The sequence below is a fragment of the Pelecanus crispus genome, chromosome 7 (assembly GCF_030463565.1).
Source record: "Pelecanus crispus isolate bPelCri1 chromosome 7, bPelCri1.pri, whole genome shotgun sequence".
Taxonomy (NCBI): domain Eukaryota; kingdom Metazoa; phylum Chordata; class Aves; order Pelecaniformes; family Pelecanidae; genus Pelecanus; species Pelecanus crispus.
The window spans coordinates 14257447-14281196 of record NC_134649.1 but is presented as its reverse complement, the minus strand read 5'-3'; the positions used below and the strand labels follow the sequence as shown (position 1 = coordinate 14281196).

At 37.5% G+C, this 23750-nt stretch overlaps 2 protein-coding genes across 6 annotated transcripts in view; both read right to left on the bottom strand.

The window, feature by feature from the left end:
• Positions 1–1849: 1849 nt before the first annotated feature.
• Positions 1850–13974, bottom strand: LEO1 (LEO1 component of Paf1/RNA polymerase II complex). 5 transcript variants are annotated; one of them, XM_075714680.1, is made up of 12 exons: positions 13886–13974; positions 11965–12690; positions 11573–11704; positions 10750–10844; positions 9940–10085; positions 8431–8515; positions 8013–8107; positions 7598–7732; positions 6837–6972; positions 6355–6541; positions 5981–6078; positions 1850–2103 (listed from the first exon to the last, which is right to left on the bottom strand). In XM_075714680.1, the coding sequence occupies exons 1-12, from the start codon at positions 13941–13943 to the stop codon at positions 1999–2001; spliced, it is 1998 nt and encodes a 665-aa protein (XP_075570795.1). In that variant the 5' UTR covers positions 13944–13974; the 3' UTR covers positions 1850–1998. The 5 variants fall into 5 exon arrangements, with proteins under 5 accessions (XP_075570795.1, XP_075570796.1, XP_075570797.1 ...); XM_075714681.1 differs by having other exon boundaries at positions 11597–11704; XM_075714682.1 differs by having other exon boundaries at positions 11597–11701.
• A 1072-nt stretch (positions 13975–15046) lies between these two features.
• LOC104034198 (tropomodulin-3) overlaps positions 15047–23750 on the bottom strand; it is a 28299-nt gene continuing 19595 nt past the window's right edge. The window contains exons 7-10 of the mRNA XM_075714686.1: positions 22621–22728; positions 21012–21155; positions 20516–20660; positions 15047–18074 (exon numbers count right to left, since the gene is read on the bottom strand). Of these exons, the coding sequence (XP_075570801.1) occupies positions 18043–18074; positions 20516–20660; positions 21012–21155; positions 22621–22728 (429 nt within the window). The 3' untranslated portion in view covers positions 15047–18042. The remainder of the gene's footprint in view (positions 18075–20515; positions 20661–21011; positions 21156–22620; positions 22729–23750) is intronic.

Here is a 23750-nt window from a genome sequence, read left to right as displayed (position 1 = left end):
TAATTAAAATGACATAAAAGCAAACACATTACCAGTGAAATGGTGGTGTGTTTCCATATGCCAAATTTGTTGTTTAAGAGGTATCTGGCAGGCTTTTACATGAAAGTACAAAATGTTACATCCATACAGAGTGAGTCCCTTTCTATACAGCTGGCTTCTTCTGAGGTTACAAACGGAAAGCAGGTAACCTCATGTTAGGAACCAGTCTCCCAGCAGAGATCTAAACTAAGAGGATTACAGGGTCAAAATTCCAGCAGATGGAGAAAGGTTTTATCTGAACATTAAAGAGGCACAGGAACAATTAGATAACAATTTAATTATAGAAAAAAAAAGAACAGTTTCTCAGGCACTCAGACTTACGAGTTGAAATTCTTCACTTTGTTTTCATACTTGCAAATGTCTACACTGCAGTCAGCTGCTCAGCAGAATATATTAACACAGGCAGAGCTCCATGCTACTGCAGCTGGAACACTTTCCATACCTTCCAGGCAGGAGAAATGGAGGTAGAGTATTTTGACAAACTACTAGCCTAATTAAAGATGACCAGGTTGCAAGATGGAAGATATCCAGGTTGAAAGCTGTATCTCAAAGAACTAAGGAACGTCATGAGAGCAAAATGCTCACTACAAGGCACTTGCACCCTTCTACTGTTTTATAAAAAAGGAGAATTCAGCTGGGCAGGAGAGAGATGGGTAACAGTCCTTCTTACGTAACTATCAGCTACTTTATTTCATCTTACGTAACACAAATCCACATAATAAACTTCTCACATCATCAGTCAATGGTTTTGTTTAAAGAGGCATTAAGCTGGTTGTATTTTTTGTTACCTTTTTCAAGTCAGATCCAAACTCTGTAGGACTGCATGAAAAGTCAGTTAAAAAAGCAGCACAGATAACATCTGAATGCTCTCTCATCAATGAGAGAAACTATGTATGGGGTGTTTCATCTTGGAAAGAACGTGTGGAACAGTTCAGATATTTCTTCTAGCCTTTCCCCACTTTACAACTGGTACTGCATCATCAAATAAGGTGTTTAGAAATAGCATAAAAGCAGAAATGATTCTGTCCAGAACATTCTCCTCCAGTGACTTCTCAGCTAAACAAACCAATGTATAAAACCAACCAGGAACAATAGGAAATAGCACCATAAGGATTATATGAGATTATGAGACACTATTGTTAGTATGTATTTTTGCACTGTGGTTCATTTCACCTCTTAAAGGAGGCTTTCATCTCTGCTGACAGAAATTTCTTAGTTTTGTCTAAATAAGTGTTTTTACTCTGACATTTACATCACTAGCATGTACCAATTATTATTATTATTACTGTTGTTGTTATTAATGCTCTGGCAAGATGCAGATTTTCATTCTGGGCTTCCATACATGAAAAATAAATGCCCTATGTGATCAGTTAACTATTCTAACTGCAGGAACTTCACAGTTCACTCAAACATGGTAAGAAATATTTTTAGTCATCAAAACATACCAGCATAGTAATGTACTGTCCACAGTCAACAGAAAATAGGGAATATCTAGGAAAAAAACCACAATTGTACTGTACCACTCATATGTTCTTCCAGCCCCTCCATACAAACGGTAAGCTACATTGCCATACCCTTGTCAGGCGAACTTATCATTTAAGCATTCTATAAAGATTAGAATGCTTTCTCCTCATGAATTCAGTAAAAATCACTGATTAATTCACTTGTATAACCAGTTACTACAGTTCTCAAAACTGGAATGTACTGTGCAAGATAAAAAAATGGCACTGTGATGATCCCTGGTGCAACAGTTGCTGCAGTAAGAGAAAAATCTTAAAAAATAAAAGGAAGTCAAAAAACTTTATTCACATCAGAAACACAGACTTCAATGGAATTTACCTTTATCAAAATAACCCCATTATGGTTACTTATATCTTTGCTGCAAGAGAACTGTACAATATATATATAAATATATATATTTAAAAAAAAAAAAAAATCAACTTCTGTGCTTCCTTAACATTAATCGTCATCTTCTTCCTCTTCATCGCTGATCACATATTTCTTATGCTTCTTACTTGCTTTGTCGTCATCCTCTGCTTTTCTCTTTCCAGAAGGTTCACCTTCCTAAAGGCAAAAAATGACAAAAATAAAAAAAAACCCAAATACTTCAAGCTAAAATAAAAAACTCAGAAAAACAACAAAAAGACCTCAAAGTATTTCTCATAAGAAAAGCAAAATTATTAATACTAGTTTTTCCACTTCGCGCTACTGTGATGTGGGACTTCTTACGTATCAGTACTTTAAGTTTAGTCAACATTGCTACCAGTCTCAAACCCCAACCTGAGAGGGTCTATAATACAGCTGCAGCCCCATTTACCTCAACAGACATGCAACCATATCTGCTTCAAACTGAACTACGGCATGAAAGTAATGTATGTCATAATCTGGATTTATGGCATGTACAATATAATTCTCAGCATGTCTTACGAGCATGGGTAATTCCTAGAATTTGTAGTGAATTTTTCAATGTGCAGAAGCTTTCCCTACCAACAACCTGCATAGCTTTGCTACGTTTTCAGACTATTGACACTTGTATGCCCTAAATTAGAGCTACTGAAGCAAAGAAGAAATTCAGTAAGTGGGTAGGCATTTTGTTTGTTTGTTAATTTTTAAACAAAAATTTAAACTGCTCCCTGGCATAAAGGAAAAAGACTGATGAGAAACCACTAGTACTGAGAATCAACACTACAGTTCACAGTCCAAGAAATATAATAGTAGGAGGCTTCAAAGAGCTGGTCAAAGGAACTCAAATCATTGAGTTAATTACCTGTTTGCAAGCAATACCATAATGACTTTTATAAGGCTGCATGCCAAATTTTTAGCACCTAAAGTCAACAGGTTGATTTTTATTCCATGTGCATTTACACCAGTTCAGTTTAAATCATCCTTCCAAATAACATTTTAAATCAGAACACTATGAAAATGTTTAATCAAACTACAAATCACTAGTTGTTAATGCAAAACTCATAAACTTTGACATGAAGAACAAGTGGTAACTCAATCACTGTTTAAAAAGAAGAGTATCTTTAAAAATACCCTCAGGTCTACGTAACTTCATTCCTTTTTGATTTGCTGGTTTTGCTTTTTGGTTGGGTTTTTTGTTTGTTTTTTAAAGCAACACATATTGCTTGGATTTTAAGCAGCAGCAAAGATTGAGTTTCAGAACCTTAATGAATTATTAGTTTCAGAACTCAAATAACTTTTTATTCAAAGCATTTTATTCTATATTAACATTAAGTTAGTACAGTGAGAATCTGTTAGGAAGGAACCTGAAGCATGGAAAACAGAAATTAGTAGGGAATCTCAATGATAGCTTCTTGCTCAGAACAAGCATTCACTTGTCACCTAGCTAGGCTATTGTTAAATGATTCACCTTCCTGGTTAACAGACTGTCGCCGTTAACTACAGTAACAGTAAAACTACTTGCTGTGTGGTGATGAAGTGTATTAATAGTGATTGACGTTTTCAGTAATGGTAACAAACTGTTATCAGGTCAAAGATTTGTGCTGTGTTGTTGACTGACAGCACATAAAAGCAAGTCTGCGTACAAGGAAGTCCGTGTTTCACGTACGCGGATACGTATTACAAATACCATACTTCCTACGCGGTGACTGAAAGTAAGTAGTTATGCCTCACTGGGGTTTTTTTGTAATACTGTAGCACCCCTCCGTGGCCTCGATGGGAATATTACCTTCAAGTCATGTAATTTTAAAATGGAGGCTATCGTTCCTCAAGCAGCAGAGAAGTGCTGTTGACTAGACCTTTTCTTCTGAGAGACCGGAATTGCAAAGTCCTGACATGGCTATATCAAAAACTAACAACTAGTAGTATCTTATAAATAAACAATTCAATTTCTACTAACAAACACTAATAGAGCTCATAAAATTACAGTTTTGTCTACATGCCTCACTATGGCTGTCTCCAGGATTACTATCATACTTTCTGAAATATTAAATTTTCCTCAGTGTATAATAAAAAGCCAGAATCTATGTCTTCAAAAGAAAAGCTAATTTTTACTTCTGCTTCATATTACAATCCCTATTAGTGCAAATACTCAGCTGACAGCATAAGAGTAGTAGTGTCACAGCAGCAAGAACATGCGTTCAGACTGTAGCAAACATCCAACCGGCTGGGAAATAAGACATGCCACCTGAGAAGTTCACAGGAAGCACAGTATAGACATGTAAATGAGAGCAAACTTACTCCTTCAAAAATTAAGATTTCTTACGTTATAGAGGTATGTGTCATACTGAAAACTATGTCATATATCGGTCATTTAAACACAACTTTGGAATTTCAGCAGCTGTGATTACAGAAGTCTGACAAGCATTCATTCACTAGAAGGACACATAGCAAGCTATGCTGCAAAATTACTCTTTTAAGAAGAAAAGGATGTTTTATTATGGAAGCCTCTAAAATTCAAGAATAAGGTTCTAGCAACTTCAGCAGCTATTAGAGTAGCACACTAGATATGACTGTAGGAAATAACTGAAAGAAGTCTTAGGGCAATTAGTTAAAATAATTTAAACATTTAAAATAATCTCTTAAAGGAAATGGTGATAATAAAGCATTAAAAAATATTCCATAAGCTTACACTGATCTACTCAAACTTCCTCTTTTTAAACTTCTGCATGGTATTCTATGCAGAAACATTTAAATAAAAGTTACAGTAAAACACGACAGGAAGATTAATCAAACTAGCATGCCAGTGTAAAAACATCTCGTGACCTACAAGGTAGTAATAAGAACCTATTAAGCTAAGTTAGTTTGTATTTATTATTCTGCCACATAAGTGAAGGTGACTATCAGCTCAATGTCCAAACTACCACTCCTAAGCCATGCTTGGCTTGAGAAAAATGCAAGCACAGCTGCAACTCAGGGCTGCACTATATTGATCAACAGCAAGAGTATGGTAATACAGAACTGGTGGTGTCTAAAAGAAAGCAAACTAATGGGCTACTAAAACCAAGTAGGCCAAATACCTGACCCAACCCAATTCCCTCTTGAACAGGGCAGTGGGAAGCCAGGGAGCCAGTGTCAATTGCCCTTAGTCATGCATTGCAAAATTGCCTCTTCTTTCAGCTTCCCAAGGTACACAGTAAACGTCCTATGGCTTTTTGCCACAGAAGCATTTTACAATGAGAAGCAAGGGTCAGGAAAAGAGACTACAGAGGTATAGCTGATATAGGACAGAGTCCATATACTTCCTGGTTCCACTTCTACCACTGGATGAAAATAGTTAAGTTTTAATCTCAGAAATGGTATGTCAATTTTGAGAAGTGTTACACTGCAGTGCTGTATCAGAAGCAGTGACATTACTTGAAATGAACTAGACCTGAAGACATGATATACACAAAGATTCATTTGCTTATACCCAGCAGTGATAAATTACAAACTAATAAAAGACAATTTTAGAAGAGGAAGTAGCACTATTGCTGTAGCTAACAGTTAACTTGATCATGGCCTAATGCTTAGGATGATACTGTTTAGCAACGGACGTTAACTTCTTTTAACTCATTTTTTTAACTCTTCTATTTAAAAAGAGCAGAAATACTACGTGAAAATGCTTCTGCTATTACCAGAGTAAACAGGAGAGGACCATGTAGCTTAGGAGACAAGACCACACTAGGATTCCAGTATTAAATCTTCTTACTCCTTGCATAATTTTGGTGAAGTCATTTTGCGTAACTCTGCATAAATTTTTCCATCTTTAAATCAGCAATAACAGTAGTGACCTCCTTTGGGAATCACTCAGGTCTATGAACTAATGCAGTGTATAAGAAATTGGTGATTAATTACCACGGAAAGCACACCAAGTCAAATAATACATTCATCACAGCATAAATGAAACTACTAAAGTCTCAGCTTTAAAAACTAGATTTAGTGCAGGAAATGTTCCTGACTGAAAATGAGTAGCTTAAGAACAAAACCATTTTCTTACCTCATCACTAGTAAGTTTCTTTGCCTTGAGTAGTCTTTGTGTTTTATCTTCATCTGAGCCCTCATCACTGTCAGAAGAGTAGATTCTAGCACGTTCCTCTACAGAGAAAAATGAAAAGACAAATATTTATCTTTACCTGAAATCAGTGAGGAAGAAAGAATATTAAAAATAACTAACTCTCTTGCATTTAGTCCCACAAAAAGCTGGCAGAACCTAACCCCAGAGTAAACAAGATAAGCTTACATAAACTGAATTCGTATCTCCTCACGTATTAAATGAACTGGCAAACTACAGTCTTACCAGGACTCTCCTGTGAAATTAATCCATCTCAATCACATGGGACCTACTTACGTGCTGGTAAGGTTTATTATTACCTCTGATGCCACCTTTGTATCTGTTTTTGATAGCTGCTAGACTGATTGCATCATCTCCCTCATCCTCTTCATCATAGCGATCAGGTTCTAAATAATTTGCACTCAGACCACGCTGATGCTGCTTCTCCCGCATTCTTCGCTGCTGAGATTCTCTACGAATGGAAGCTCTTAATCTCTCCTCTTCTTTCTGTCCAAAGAAAGAAGCAATATATAAAGATTGAGGGGAAAAAAATATACTGAAGAGCACCTTGTATTCTACTGTAGCTTTTGAAATAATTTCACAGCAGCGTAAAGATTGTACATATTCTTTTTTGTTACCTGTAAGGTTAAGCAAACTGCACCCATGGCTAACAACTCTTGTCTAGAGCTCCCAAATACACTGTTTTTCATAAAGTCATAAAATGTTCAGAAGTGTTCAGCAATATTACAGTTGTGATTTTTTAGATTAAATCAGCAGATTAGAGAGTTCCATGCCACAATACCTTAATCATTTCTGTGCGCTGAGACTCTGGATCACGACCTGCCATTGGCAAAATACGAATTTTCTGCGTCTTTGAACATCTATCTGCGAGAGACAGAGTCATCTTCCTGTGAGTGGCACTGTCTGTAGAGTGTGGCCTGTTAAAAAATTGCTATGGGTTAAATACTGCTTAAAGGAATGCATTCATTTTTAAAGGACAACGGTAAGGCCAGCACACTTAAGATTTCAAAGATTCATCTGCAGAAAAGTAAAAGCATCATCCTTTATTTATTTATTTATTTACGTGCACTGTAACAGCTACTGGCGACATCAATTTATCTCTCAGCAAACCATCTACAGTCCATTATCAGCCTAAATAATCATCCTCACATTTTACATCAATATCCCAAGACATACTGTCTTGATAGCAGTTGTGCGTCAGGAGAAAGGTTAATTTCATGCAATATTAATATTCTTTCTCATTCAGATGAGGACTTGCACTTAAAATGCAAATTAAAATATATATAAAGAAATACACGTAGCCTATATATTGTAGTGAATAGCATACTAACCTTCCGAACTGGGACACCTAATTTAGGAAACATCAAAATAGTGACTTTGGAAAATAGCACATTCTTATTAAACATTAAGCTCTGAAGGTTTACGAACTGGTATCTCTAATATATTCTCTAATATATATCTCTATATATCTCTAATATATATTAGTTACAACACTTAATTACAAAAGTAGTATTAATGTTTGATATAGAACAGCATGTTTACCTGAAGGTTAACTTTGTCTTGAAAACAGCCTGTCCTTGTAGACCTGTCCCTTGTCTGATAAACAAATGGTTGTGATCTCCCTGTAGTGGTGCCTTGTACACGTCAAAGACCTCATTGCCCAAGTGGAGAGACATGCTTGAAAGAGATTCATGTATCAGTTACTTGATAAAGCCACTACAGTCTATTTTTTGCCTCGTTTACAAATGGAGAAAGCCTTCATGTTTCTGTTTTATATATAACCAATAATTATATTTCAATCCAAACTAAGCAGAGCATAAAATTTTCAAAGCACTGAGACTAAAATTTCTGCTGTGCAGAACTGACATCAAAGTTTGTTGACCTTCCAATTTGCATGCCATGGCATTTCACTGCAAGAACAACTGTATTCCTTCAACAGCAAAAAGCCCAAACGAACCTTCCATCCGACCATTTGACTATGCGTGCATTACTTTCTCTGATCTCATTCCCTTCCTCATCTCGTCGCATCCGCCATCGTATTGTGTTTTCTACCTGTGGGGAAAAAAAACCAAACCACTTTTTCTAAGTCATAGTAAGGAATACTGTGGTAAAATATACTCTCTATAGGTCAAGAACCACAGTTAGAAAGGCTAGATAATTTGCTGCAGGATGCAAAGAAATGAAGGTGAAAGGTATGGCTTCTATAGGTGAAATGCAGCGGTCAAGCTTTTTCATTTATTTTCTCAGTGCTGAACTGCTCCACACTTTCATAATCTGAACCATAACTCAAAACACCATTCTGAAATACCTGAAATGGACTTTGAAGAAATGTGGCCAGATGAGTGTAAAAGAGAAAAGGAAAATTAACATCATACCTTGAGTTTTAACCTAGTTCTACCCTCTTCATCAAGCATCTCCTCATCTTCAAATTCATCTTCATAATACTGGGGATCAAAAGGTCTGCAATAAATTATATAACACAGTTTTTATTCTTCTAAAGATTAATCCAGATTATTCTAGAGTTGTGCCAAATACCAGGTGCTTGAAAGATTTAAATTATACACTGCACACAACAGTAGGCACTGCAGCTGTGAGACAGCCATTTCTGCAGTAATGTAATTTACTGCATTGATTCTACACCATGGGAGGCCTACCCAAGCGTCTTCACTACCATCAATTACAGCCACTTTAACATTCAGACCCTCTAAATGGATCTAACTAAAGAAAGCAAGTCTGCCTCAGAAAATACTGTTTCCTTAGTATCAGCATGATGAGGTCGGGGTTAAGTCTGGAACAAAATACATACAGTATTACACAGAGAAAATAAAAAGAAAAATTATCGTCTTATAAATGTGGTGAATTAGGGATTTTCTAAGAGCACAATCTTTGTCATTTTTTTATTTGAATCTCAAAACCAACCAAAAGGAAAGGAAGATGGGATTGTTTTTCCTCTCTTCCTTCAAAAAACTTGATAACTGGGGTGGGAGTGAGTAGGGGAAGGCCATTCCCTAGCCTCCTTCCTAATAGTTTCAAGGCTTCTGCAAGGGAAAGAAGTGATAAACAGACTCTGCCACTGTACAGTTCTATTTTCAGTCCTGTCTGACCCCCAGAGATCCTCAGGACTTCTCTCACTGATTACAGCCACTAACCAGATTCTTAACAGTTCTCTCCTGAAACAGTCTACAGCATGAAAGCCAGGAAGAATGACTTAACTAATGTGTAACAGAAACAATGCTACACTGACAGCTAACAAGACACCTATTAAAGAATGCAATAAAGTTGCTTAACAAAACAATTCAAGAGTCAGATTTAACAGCAATTTACTAGAAGTGCTGAGGGTGAGCTTTAGGGCGAAATTTTACATCACAAACAACTCTAATATTTTGTTTCTCCTTATGAATTCCAGAAAATTTCTTTAGCTTGGGTTAGGTAAATAGGAAAATGAGTAATCAGCCTCTTCATAGTTAAATAGTACATTTAGCATACACAAATAGAAGAGGACTTATTCTGAAATTCAAAATTATGTTTTTATCACTCCAAAGTGCATAAAGATCCTGTGCATTTGGTTTTCACATCTCTGAGAGCCTGAACCTATGTTTAAAATTCAGCTGATAGCATGTGCTTTCAATTAACTCATGTTTGTTTGGTTTTTAAAGACAAAAAGTTATTCAGTCAAGCTGAAACCCAAGCTTGTAAGAAAATTACTTGGCACTTGATTAGATAACAACAACAGATATTACAATTAACAGATCACAACCAAAGGTGTGCAACTTAATGTTAACCATTTTAAATATGGCCAACATATTTAATTGTATTACTAAACCAAAAACAATATAAGGAAACACTAAAAAACCTTATCAATCATGTACTTAACGTGCAATTACCTGGGCTCCACGCTAAGGAAGTTGGGCAGCTTCACAAAATACAAATCATTACCCAAGTCTGTATTTACTTTTGGTATTTCCACCTCTATTCTAGTCTCTGGAATAGGCTCTTCTTCCTGCTGTTCTTGACTCAGTCCATTCTCATCCTAAGGAAAAAAGGCAAATAGGAGCATAAGTGAAAGAAGTCTATTATTGCTCTAATAAGCACTTACATTTTGCTTAAAGAAAAGTCATCCATATGCACAGAGAGATCAGGAAGCTTTGGGTAAAAGAGGTTGCACTTTTTCAGCAAAAGCAATCTAATTCAGCATTTTCATAAGCCACTTAAAGTGATTTCAAATACCAGTGCAAACTCAAGAGACCAAAGACAGTTAAGAAAATAGCACAGGAGCTGACATACATTTTTCAGCTAAGCACCGAAGAGTAAAGTGGGGACAACTTTTCCCAGATAAAATATATTTTTATGTATTATCATCAAGACCCAAAATGAAATATTTGTCAAATAGCTGTACAAAGGTACCAAAGACAGCTATGACTTTGTATTTTACTTGATGATAATCAAAACTACTCAGTATATTTCTTTCAAGTACAAAAAGTGGAGCAGAGATGGGGGAATGCAGATAAATGAATCCATCCGATATTGCTATGTATAAAACTTCAATAATTCTTTTAGCTAGGGCAAAATTATCTGTAATGCTTACTTAATGCCGTTAGTCTTTTTTTTCCCTAAAATATTATCAAACTCAATCAGTGTTCCGCATTTCAGAGTGGAATGGCATGTTAATCATTTCAAAAGTCAAGCCTACTCACAATGGGCTGTCCTGGTGTTGGTGGCTTGTCTTCTCCATCACTCCCTGAGGAAATGTCATCTGCACCTCCAAACAGATCCATGACATCTGCATGCTCTTGAGGAGAAAAAAATTATTATTTTAAAATACATATAGATGCGCACACACACCCCTACATGCAAGCACGCTCACAGAAAAAAAAAGATCAACATATCCTTCACTTTTATTACCACTTAAAATCACCTATAAAGGTTAAAAATTGCAAATGTTTATGAAGCACACATTATCCTCTTATCCTGAAAAACAGTTTTTCCTTGTATTTTTAAGCTAAGGATTCAAGGTATGTTTTCCTGGAAAGGCTCTATCAAATAAGAGAACCTAGGTGAAAAATGGCAACAGAAGAGTCAAGAGTGTAAGATCATCCTTTACTCAAGTAAACAACTTAAATATATGTAAACAGCAACTTCATTATGCATTGTGGAGGTTTTACTTCTCAGAAGAATCAACACCTCTTTTTCAGCCAGCTAAACATCACAAAAACCAGTATAGCTTCTCTGGGCTGCTCTGATTAGAGGCACCATTTCTTAACATCTTTCAGTAAAAATGTGTCAAACAACATACGCAAAAGAAAAGTGCTCTCTCATGGAGGAAACTGAAAAACTGATACAGCTAATGAGACAATCAGCAGAAATACAGTGTGTACTTCCCCACACAGAATTCTTGCTGTGCTGTTTTGTTATTTCCATGGCACTATAGTTACACTGTATAGCAAGCATTACAATTTTATCAAGTTCTGTAGCAGATGAACAGTGGCACTTAAGATCAGGATTAAATGAACCAAAAACCCACAAAACAACGCCACCATTTACCTTTCTGTCCTTCTGTATCACTGTCCACTTCTGAATCTGATGCAATTGGTTTCTTTCGCTTCATTCGCAGAACTTCATCTTCACTATCACTGCCCCTTGCAGACTCTACTAAGGAGCATAATTATTCTCAGCAAATTAAAAATTTTGTTCCACAAATTTTAAAATTCCTTTGTATTAGTAAGTTGATTCAGATGAAAAAGAATTTAAAAGTGCTGCATAAAAAAATATTACAAAGATGACTATAGTTGAAAGCTACCTCATTAATGCCTTTACACTGAAGTCTGAATCTTTCCAGGCCAATACAAATGAAACAATAAAGATTAGAGATCAAACCAGAAGCAAATCATTACCACTGTCTCCAGTCCTACCAGATTTATGCTCTTGGTCCTCTTCATCGGAGTGCTGGGCCCTTTCATCATCGTCAGAGTTCTGCATCTTCTCCTCATCAGAATGCTGGGCCCTTTCATCGTCATCCGAGTTCTGCATCTTCTCCTCATCTGAGACCTGTGGCCTCTCCTCATCATCAGAGTTCTGCATTTTCTCCTCATCTGAGTTCTGGAGTCTTTCCTCGTCATCAGACATCTGTGGCCTTTCATCTTCATCAGAGTTCTGCACTTTCTCCTCATCGTCAGAGTTTTGCTGTCTCTCCTCATCATCGGAGTTCTGCTGTCTCTCCTCATCGTCTGACTGATCGCTTTTGTCCTCCTTGCCCCACTTCTCATCCTCTGAATGGGCTTTTTCAGAACCATCTCCCTCTGAACGATGACTGCCTTCATCTGACCCATGCCCACGATCATCCTCCTCCTCATCATGAGCAGCTTCTGAAACACTGTGCTGGTCCATGTCTGATTGATCATTATCTTCATGCTCAGAATGTCCTGAGGCTTCAGAGCGATTGTAGGATCTTTCAGAGTGGTTGTCACTCCCTGTGTGATGGGATGCCCCTTCATCCTCACTGTCGTCTCCAAATAACTCCTTGTTACTAGGTTTTATTGCCTCCCTGTCATCATCCTGGTCACTGTCACTTCCAGAAGCATTACTACCAGAGCCAGCATTCTCCTGATCGGAATCAGATTCAGATCCAGAATCGGAATCTGCAAAACAAACATCACCCTTTCAAGAGTTCACGTGTCCCTACAAGAATACACATAAGATGATGGGCATTGTTTTTTTAAAGAAAAAATTACCCCCCACCAAAACCCAGAGAGAGAACTTACAGAGAACTGTAAGAAAGAACTATAACAGTTATCTAGAACAATAAAATGTCTACTAATAAAGGCACAGCCAGTGAAAGACACAGTAAAAACGATGGATGCCAGAAAGTTTCAAACCACAAGCTATCACCTAAGATTCTAAAGTTGTACAGAGAATAAGCAATTATACAAAAGTAAAGAAAACTGGGAATAGCGAGGGCTTAAAATAAGTAAATACATGCATATGGCTTATGAGATCCTACAAATCTCCCATCATTTCTTTAATCCAAGTTAGCTGTCTTATGTACCCTGACACATTTGTTACAATGGAGCTACTCCTGAATGCTGAAGTTGTTGAATGCAGTTCCAAGCAGGAACATGGAACACCTGCCTTGAAAAAATAACTTACAGAAATTGAGACAAGCATTTCAAAAATATACAAATTACTTAAATCGGAAGGTGTTCCATCATTTTTCTTTAGGCGCCGATGGCAGCTAAAACTCTTCCAGCTAGCCAGGGGCAAACAGGAAACATGCCTTGTTTTCACCATCTCAAATCTAAACAGCTCTAAGCGAGCGTATGATTAAACGTCATCAAATTCAGAAGCGCTTTTTGCTTTTGCGTCCGATCAGGAGTTTTCCATGGCTGCCGAGATGGACAACTGTCACAACAAACTGCTTTTTCATAGAGTCCCAGCTGTGAGACCAGGGTCTGTCTTTGAGAGCACGTAAACGGGAAGGCATGCGCTCCCAAAAGCAGCAGCGCACCCCTCCCGCAGCGAGGCGTTTTTAAGCGGAGGACAGCCGCGCCAAGGCGGTTTCCTTTGCCTTTTGGCCAGAAAAGCCGGTGTGCAAAGGAGGCCCGGGGCCGAGGCCGAGGCCGCGCCCGCTGCCCGAGCAGTGCCGGCAGGAGGAGGTACGTTGACCCCTCAGCTCCGGGCCCGCGTCGCTCCATCTCCCGCAGGCCTGCTCCCTTCCTTCCCGCCCGCCGCCCCCGCCCCTCCCTCCCTGCCCGCGGCTGAGGGCAGCGGGAGGGGCCGAGGCAAGGGGGACCGCCGCGGGGAGGGAAGGGAAGGGGGAGCGTGGCGCCCCCGCACCTTTCTGCTCAGCCTCCGAGTCGGCGTCGCTGCCGAAGAGGTCCTCCATGTCGGCCATGGCGAGAGGACGGCCCCGCCGCCGCCGCACAACGGCCGCGCGCCCACGGCCACACTGCCGGCGCCGCTCAATGACGTCACTACGGAGCGCCGCACGGCGCCGCCGGCTGAACCCGGGAAGGAGGAGGAGGAAGAGGCTGCTCTTAAAGGGGCCGCGCTCCGCGGCGATAACCGATGACAGCGGGCTCCGCTGCCGACAGCGATGAACGCGTGTCGGCGACAGCCGGCCGGGCAGTGACTACGACCCCCCCGAGGCACCGGGAACCGTTTATTAACGCAGGGAGTGGCGTTGTGAGAAAAGAGTGAAGGATTTGGTCACACCTACACGTACGCCGTCTGTCAGCGCGCTGAGGCCTAGAGCAGCCTGGAAGGGGCGGTCAGCAGGCAGAGGCCGGCAGCAAAAAAAAAAGAGTTAAGGGTATGCTCTCTGTAGGCACTCACCCCCCCAGCAGACTAGTCACACGGAGTATTACTTCATAGGTACTCTCTTTAATTTCCTATTACTAGCACTTGTTGAGTACTGGTCACCCTGGTCTAGTTTAAATACAAGTTCTCCATCAGTTCTGTGCTTGCAGACCACGCTATTATTAGACCCGGCTCCTGTTTCTTTGACATTAATATTAGAAGGGGAGGTGAGCTCAACCCACCCATGTTTCTATAGGTGAGACACTGCACACTCAGCTGAGACAGGTGGAAGACTCTTATCCACTGTGTCTAACAAATGGAGCGGAATTTGTTTGTCTTTACACCTTCCCATTGCCAAATGCAGCTGAAATAGTGCTGCACAAAGCAGTCTTAACGCCCCACCCACTTCTTTACTTGCTTGTATGGATTGAACAGGCATGACAGTATGCTGTCACTCCTTTTATGGGCTCTTAACACATCTTTCTGCTGCCTGCTGTGTGAAAATCAAGTTCCACATCAGCAGCCCTTTACTTCCAGAAGTGCCAGTTGGTCACTCATTTTCCTACCGGAGAAGAAAAAGTAATGGTTTGACATAAATGCATGGGTCAAGTTTAAGCAAGTCATTGTACTATTTAAACAAACCAACCAACCCACCCCCAAAACCACAACAAGAAAAGAGTATTTTAACCATCCAAAACTTTTACTGGTTTACAATCTGACAGCATATAGTGCTGATATGCTAAAACACTCAATTCATGTTTCCTCAATGGAAATTTAAATTGAACACTTGCTCGTTTGTCGCTTACAAACAGTATTAGTCAAGCTGTAGAGAGAATGAGGCTATTTCTTTAAAATACAACAGTAAATAGATAATTGCTTTGGAATTAGCTTAGCTTGGAACCAAAAGAATCAATGTATGTGGTCATTTGACTTCTGCATTAACCCTGAAAAATAACCAAGAAGAAAAAAGTATCACCTCTTTTGGAAAAAAAGACCTTGTGTTTATGGTAGCTGGTTATCAAAGCAATACCACTTTTGCACTCAAAAATAACTCACTACACTTGATGGCATTACATCAGAGTGTTCACTTTGCTTGTTGAGATTGTTTATGATTCCTGGCTACAGACTGAATTCCTTCATTTGTTCCAAAAAGGATACACACTGTAGGCATGAAAATGATTGTTGTAACTGTTCATGCACCATGCCAGATGTCTTGAAACAATTTGGAGGGCCAAACCATTCTGGTTGAAAGAAACCCTAGTTTTCTATGCCCAGCCTGTCAGATATCTGTCCCAAAAGTGTCCACAAGCAGTCAAATACTTAACTGCTGTCTACAGAGCTAAAGCAATTATCTACTATCATCTGTGACAGGACACCTGAGAGTTGCAGCTGAAAAGCCTCTGCCTTTGATCGGAATATAAATCATTAGCAGCTAAACTTGATTTAATAAAGTAAGGAAGGGATTTGGGCTATCATTTCCATAATCCATCCTTCCATTTTTCTCCATCTTCAAGCAGGAGATAAATGCCTAATCTTGTTAGATAATGATAAATCATTATAGAATCGGTATGTGAACAGATTCCATGAACATGCAGCCCTTCAACAAATGAAGGAAGACATCACAGCCTGTTTTTTTGACACAAAATTATTCTGGTGCTTAGCAAATAAAAAGTAAAGTACAGCTTTAGGCAACTCGGCACATGACATGCTTTGGCCATGTTTATACAGCATTGTCTGTAAAAAGACATTTAACTTGTGACTTTATGCATACTATATAAGAACTTCAATTTCAAAATCTAAAATGTTCTTGAAAATTTACAAAAGCCAAAACCAAAAGCAGCCCTTTTTGTTACTAGTCAGATCACTTCTACTTGTTTCAAAGTTATAGTATATATAGTCTTTGGTTTTAACAGAATTAATTCCAACTTGCTTTTCAGAGCACGCATTTATTTGTTATTATAATAAAAGGCCAATTTTGAAATAGGAAAAAAAATGTTCTTCCACAAGTATAAACCAGCTATATACATCCTCATTGAAGGCACGATAGTTTAAAATTCTCTGTACAGTTGCAGTAAAATTCAAAGTCACCTCTGGAATAAAGTCTGTCTTTAAAGATCCAGAACAAGATTTGCAGCAAATTACAACATGGGCACAGTGTCAGAGAGTTGCTCTGCTAAATTTTTATAGTATATACAACCTGATGCAAAAATCTCAGTCCAATACATTTTCTGTTGATCACCGTATTATGATCCTTTGTTGAAAACAGTTGTCAGTTGAATTCACTGTTACTATAAATACAGCTGAACAGTCCTTTAGAATATTTTTGTGAGTTTATGATCTCATGACAACACTGAGCCAACTACTATAGTGCAGTCCAACCAGACCTACACCAAAAAGCCTCTAACTTTTCATATTATTTCAAAGAAGTCTACTGTGATTATGTACAGAAGTTTAAGTGATTCTTGTTGCCTTATTAGTTTGCTTATAGAACTTTAAATATTTAATAATCACTATGCCATATACATTTGACACTTCATATTGGTTAATTTCTGCATGTCTTATGTAGTGTTTCAACATCAAGACGTAAGTAGAATAGAAAAATCCTTTCTTAAAAGTGTTACTTCATTATTAAAAAATGATAGATTTATATGAAGTACTAATAGCTTAATACAATAGCTTGGAAAAAAAGGATTTTTCAATTTGCCAGCAACTGGGGACAGTGGTTTTACAGTTAAGGCTGCCTTTCCTGTACAGAATTATGCAGAATTTAACAAATGTGTGTCCACTACTTCTAGAGAAATCAATACTTATGAATGTAGATAAGGATTTTTAGACAAAGAATATAAACTAAATAATGCTGCTGAACACATTAAATTGGTCTAAAAACATATCCAGTTTAGATACAGAGCAAGATACAGTTATGGTACGTTCTGAAAAAGACTTTAAGGATTTAAGTGTAATAGAAAAACTATCATTTTGCAAGGCTCCTACTTTTCTTTCTTTTTTCCCTCCCTCAAGGCTTCCACTTTTTTATTAGTCCCTCAAATCTCTTGGGAGAAGTCCTTAGCCGATTTATTTTTGTTTGGTTTAAAGGGATGTCCTTAAACTTAATCACAGTATCAAGAACTAATAAAAAATTTAAAAAGTAGAATTACAAATAAGATAGCTGTGAAAGATTTCTCTTCAGTGCATATGAACAAGGCTGAACAGCTCTACACAATGAATCCAACTGTTGTGTGAAGAATCCTTTCTCACTAATGCATTGTTTTCAAGAATATACACACCCCTCTATGTAAATAAGCACCCCAGAGATTTTCTAACAAACATTTCAATTGGGTCATTATTTGCCCAATGATCTTCAATGTCCCATTCTTTGACTACAGACAATTATACCATTGATTTGCAATTACATTTTTAGTAGAAAGCACAGCCGAAGTCTTGAAATACAAAAAAGTTTTTTAAAAAAAAAAATCAAAAACTATGGTACAGAGACTGGTGCAGTTACTGTGTCTCAATCTGAAAAACGTGGTGCATACCAGCAGATTATTAACATAGCTTTGCTTTGAAAGGAACGGGGTTTCCAGTCTTTTCCCTTCTAACCCAGGTAAATGTAGTCCAAGATTGTCAAAGCCCACGGTGATGAGCGTGCCTCGACGACCCTTGAAATCTCCACACAGTTTTGACAACAAGATCTGCTAGTTGTCTCCTTCAACCCTTCTCTTGCGAACTGTAACAAGAGAGAAAAAAAAATGTTTTACTATTTTATCACTGTAACTACTTTTCGTATGTCTACAACATCAACAGTTACTTAGCTGCATAAAGTTTCACATAGTACAACTTACGGTAATTAACACTTAGTATTTCCCATCATTTTAAGCTTATGCTTTAGCAGTGCTTATTGCATTATTCATGAACAGCTTCAACTATTTGTGAGGAGAGACTTGTGGGAACCATTAATCATTTTATGTTTGGTAAGCAGATTTAGCCAGCATGCTTTTATTACGTTGTGGTTTTCTAGTGGTGGAGATAAGTTCACACGGTTTCAAAAGAAACAGTACAAGAGTTTCACAGTATATCTAATACGATTTATACACTTTGCAAAAAACAGATGTTACATTCAATAGCCTAGAACATTCCATTTATTAATAAAAATTATTTAATTATCAGAAAATGCAAGAGCAACAAAAATTTGTGAATAAAATCACTAAAAGCTCGCATGCTGTTTAGACTTAAGAATATGCAAGATTGACTGAATGACTGGAGTTTTGCTCAGTATTTGTAGTATTTTTAGTTGATATTTTCTTTTTCCCCTATCAAATTGTGTTTTCCTTTTCTGTGCAGACATAACAAATGAAGCTAAGGGTCTTAGAAATTATATAGGGCATCTCAATTTTGCTTAAAAAAGTGAAGCAAGCACACCTATATAAGAAAGTGATTCTGTTCTCAAATCCACTCATTGGAAATTATGTAGTTTTACAGATATTTGCAATTTGAGGTGATCTTCTTTCCCTCCAAATCAAAATAACACAGGGAAACTGTTTTGTTTCCCTTCCCTCCTCCTGTCTCAAGAAACACTTTAGATACAGTCTAAATAAACAATCAGAATAGAATCACACTAGAATTTTAGTCTTTACAAAGCCAATGTATTGCTCACTTTGAGAGTAACCCATAGACTTATCTCCATTTGAATCCAAATCGTTTTCACCAATGGCAGAAGTTATGCATACCCACTTTCATCAAATCGCAAGAACAGATGGAAGAGTTTCCAACCTTAGACTTCTCCCATCATGCAGTTATAAGCAACATGTAGAGTTTCAGACAAAGAAAAGGTAGTAGTACAGCACAGTGTAAACAAGGGAGAAAGAAGATGTACACTATTTTTTTTTTGAAGAAACGTACAAAGATAGAAATAAGAGACTTTGAACATCTCACTGCTCAATACCCAACTGGGTATTCAGAGTAACCTGTCTCTGTAGCTTCAGGGCTGGAGAGATGAAAAGATATTTGAAGAAACTTTTACTTGCATGCTCCAGACTAAGAAAGCAAAGAAAAAAAGGCAAGATATCAATAGAAACATAGATTTCCAACAGTCAAAACAGTAAAACGAGAACTAGTGAAAAGAGAAACCTTAAAAGAAAGTAGACACACACCTGAAATATTATGACAAAAAAATAACCACTTTAGAATTTATTTTGAGAAACAGTTATGCACTGTGGTCTATTCTGTTACTCCTCCCCTCCATCTCTTTCAGAGCTGTTCTCCACTTTAAACTTTACTGAGAGGGGAAGCAGATCTTTGAACCATATTCCAATTTCCTACATCATTCCCTCTAATGTGTTTCTGAACTACTGCTACTACTGCTAAACTGCCTGGCCCATACTCATGCTCATGAGATGTGTAATCCTTACCACGAAGCAACTAAAGCCAAAAAGTTTAATTAAATGGAGTTTTAAAATGTAATTCTATTTGAATAGATGAACCACATTATCTTCTTGTAGTTGAGAGCTCCAAGTATTTGACGTTATTATACGAACAATTTCCATTCATGTGCTATATTAATAACCAATTTTCTGCTAGTCCATTTAATTAGAATTCTAACAGATGAGCTCAAACGGAACTTACTGCAGCAAATAAAGATGCCACTGCTACCAGCTACCTTGAAGAGAAGCAGGGAAGGTACCTGTGCATGACCAGAACCATAGGGGAAGAGATGACCCAGTCCCAGCCTCTGCACATGACAGTATGTTCAGTTTCCTTGCTCAAACAATCCAAATGAGTCTGGGTGTACTGGCATTGAAGAGGGCATCCTGCACTATTAATTTCAAGTACTGCTTTTAAAGAAATGATGAATTTTAACTGAATAAAACTGAACAATCAAAACTACTATTGTCCCTCCCTTTGCCACAACTCATGGAATTTGAATGTTCTTGTTCTAGACTATGCTAAAAATCCTCAACTCATACACCTGAACACTCCACAACAAAATAAAAGGAGAACATCGAGCAGCAACAGAAGAGTAGGAGTAAAGCACAGGAGAAATGTGAATATGATCTACTCATATTTTGCTCTCCTGGTTATGTCAACAGAAAAGCAGAAAAACCAGACACCTTTAAAACCTGTGCCAGACACACATTCATTTAATAGTCACTCACTACTGACAGGTCTTACCCAAATCATTATTTTTTGTGATAGCTGCAGCTGCCCTGGCTCGAGGTCCCTGTTGTGTGAAATGGTATCCAAATTTTAGGATCTTGGTGTTTTCTTCAAGCATCTTGGCAATTTCTACTTCTGCAACTGTGCCCAGCTGCTGCCTCTGTTAAAACGAAAGGTACACAAAACCAACAGAGCTTATGTGAATTCACCCTAAGAAAGATCGGAATACTTTCGTCATGTTACTCAGTAACACTTAGCTTCATTTTGATTGATCTAAAAGGCAGAAGGTCATAAAATACGTTTGAGCACTTTAAAGCACAAGCAAGCACAGAAGTGACCAGGAATCAACTTCAACTGGATGCTTCTGAGAATCTTAAGGACAATGATTCATGGGGTTAAGATATTTAAAAGTAAAATATTTTGGAAAGTTTATCACAAGCTGCCTTCTAAAAATATTCAGTCAACTAGGATAGACTGATTTTAATTATGATATTACCACCACCTCACTTACCTGATTATCAATTTTGATCTCTGTCAATGTTTCATTGTCTTTCAGTGCATCGACCAGTGCCAAAATTCCAACTCCAGTGATGAAGTTTGATTCTATGTTTAAACTTTTTAATTTTGTGTTTACTCTCAGCATATCTGCAAGAGCCTTTGAATGCAAGAAAGCATCATTAAACTTTTGAATTTTGCTATGGTACATCATGGGACACAGTGATAACCGTTTCCACTAACGAGATCAATAGGAGCAACAAGTTCACAGATGCATGGTCTAACTTTGCAAGTTTTCACTTACAATTTGAGACTGAAGTGAGTCGTCAACCAGGCATTATCTACATTCATTTTTTAACAGTATTTAGTCAAGAAAAGGCCTGTCTTTCTCTTGTTACAAATTAAAAAGCTACACAGAATATCAATTGTCTGAAATTAGCATATTGGACCAATTCCATTTTGTAAGCCTTTGCTGCATAGAATGAGTAATGCAAGCTGCTAAGTAAAGGCCAAAGAAAGGGCGTTAGTCAACTGAAAGGAGAATTAGATATGCTTAATTTGTAAGCAGGAGATCTGACTTTCAAAATGCTTGTGTCTACAGATTTGTTAGGAATAGGTAAAATTCAAAGCTCTAAGCACAGTACCAGCATGTAGCTAAAAGCACTCTTATGGAAATGGCATATATCTGATCTTATTTCTGAGAAAATATGAATAGGTAACTGCTGACATTTACCATCATAAAAATCATAACCTTTAAATTTTTTTGTATCAAGTCACAATGCAAAAAAACCCCAACAAAACCACACCCAAGAAAATGAGCCTTTGTAGATTTTTATTACAAATGTTTCAGTTCTACTGAAAAGGAACTTTTTAATTAACCCAAAATAAAGCTTTCAAATGTTCATTTGTTCATTTAATGGAGTCTTTCTAACTAGTTTTCTTTCTAATTTGAAACTCAAACAAATGCAAAGGATTGTCCTGGCAAAACAGTTAGTGCTGTTTTCTTACCTCTTTATTTGCAAATAAGTAAGGTACTGCTTTTGATTCAACATAGGAAAAACAGGACCAGATGATAAATACTGAAGCTGCAATTGTGTCAAACTAGATACCTTAACTAATATTATGCTTTACATGGCAATGCTTTAAGCCAATCTTTGGTAGCAGGGAGATCAGAGAAATAGATATTTTACAACTTTCTTCAACTAGAACTCGAGTTATTTGAAAGAGATTATGAGCTTTTTCAGTCCTCAAATGTGCTTCTTTTAAAGTTATTTTTGAATATACTATTGGCTTGTGGAATGAACATCAGGAACTAAACAATTAGGAAAGAAAGAAAAACAGGAAGGAGGTTAGCAAAATGAAAAATCACGAGGAAGGGATTGGAAAAAAAGAATTCTCACTCATCTTATCCATCTGATGCATCGGTGCATATTAGTCAACCAGCAATCATTTACCAACTTTAATACACTGTAAAGTATGTTTTCTTTAACAAACATGTGTTGTAACGGAATTTAATCATTTTCATTCCTAAATATTTAAACAGGATTCAATTCAATCCCTTACCATTGTCTTTCCATCCTAACTTCCCTTGCACCCCACTTAATCGTATTAGCAAGAGTACTTACAACAGCAACAGGATCATTGCTTCGGGTGGCTGCAAGGCTAAAATTCTTCACGTGCGTGTTGGTTTCTAAGGCTTTTGCAAATTCTTTCAGCGTTGGAATTGGTATGTTCTTGAATTAAAAATAGCATTTCACTCTCTTGAGATACACGAGTTTCTCCCCTCCCCCCAACTTCTTCCATTATCTCATTCTCTTTACAGCAAAATGTACTATAATATTAACTATCACTGGCCTCCAGCAGTCTCAAAGTAAAGCCCTACATGTGTAGCAAAGCTACATGTAAGATGCAATGGCTATTAGAATCACCAATTCTATAAAGCAAAGTCATCTTTACTACATTGATGCCATTGCCACAACAGAAGTGTTAAAAATATTTAGCTCACTTGGAACTGTTACTAAGCAAAATTTACATGAACTGAACATTCTGCTAACTCTCAGCATAAAGTTAACCTCTCACAAATATAAAAAGCTTTATAGCTTTAAACTGGTGAAACCATTAGCGTTTCATTCTCTACGTACTCTTAAGAATAATTCCAGAATTTGCCAATTTATTGTTTGATAATGTTTACTGTGTAGTAGCAACCAAGCTTAAAAGGAATAATTAATAATTAGGGTAGCAAATTTCTCAGTTTATTATACCAGAAATTTTGTTCTCTTGCCTTTTTAGGCATTTATTTTGGCTAGCATTTCTCTATTGTACAATATTCTCGAACCATATATTTTATTTTCTTCCTTTAGTAAGGGCAACAAATAGTGTCACTGCTGTCTGCACTGTAAGTCAGGAGTGCTATAGTTCCATTTTCTTTCACTCAAATACACAAAAGTTTTAGTCATGTTTAAAAACACAACTGTTACAACTTATGAGCAGAAGCTGCCCTAAGCTGCTGATAGGTCTTTTGTTCAAGAATCAGAAGGATGTCAGGTCCAACTATCGCTTTGTTTGCAACAGCAGTAACTGAGAGCACATTGCTTCATCACGGACAAAGGATTCAAAGTAGTAGTTAACTCCACGATGGTGATCTGCTGGAGCTGTTGCCAACTTGGCACCAACAGAAATCTGGGCTGGCAGTAAGAAAATCTAAGACTTTTTAAATACACATTTGGCAAAAGAAACCAAGATGGCTTATCGGCTT

Excerpts from the sequence above, each read along its gene's own strand:
- LEO1 (XM_075714680.1), bottom strand. The coding sequence starts at position 13,943 with ATGGCCGACATGGAGGACCTCTTCGGCAGCGACGCCGACTCGGAGGCT. Across the intron at positions 10,086-10,749 it reads CAACACCAGGACAGCCCATT|GATGAGAATGGACTGAGTCA; the intron begins GTGAGTAGGCTT and ends TTTTTTCCTTAG. Across the intron at positions 7,733-8,012 it reads GTCAAATGGTCGGATGGAAG|CATGTCTCTCCACTTGGGCA; the intron begins GTTCGTTTGGGC and ends ATCTCTTTCAAG.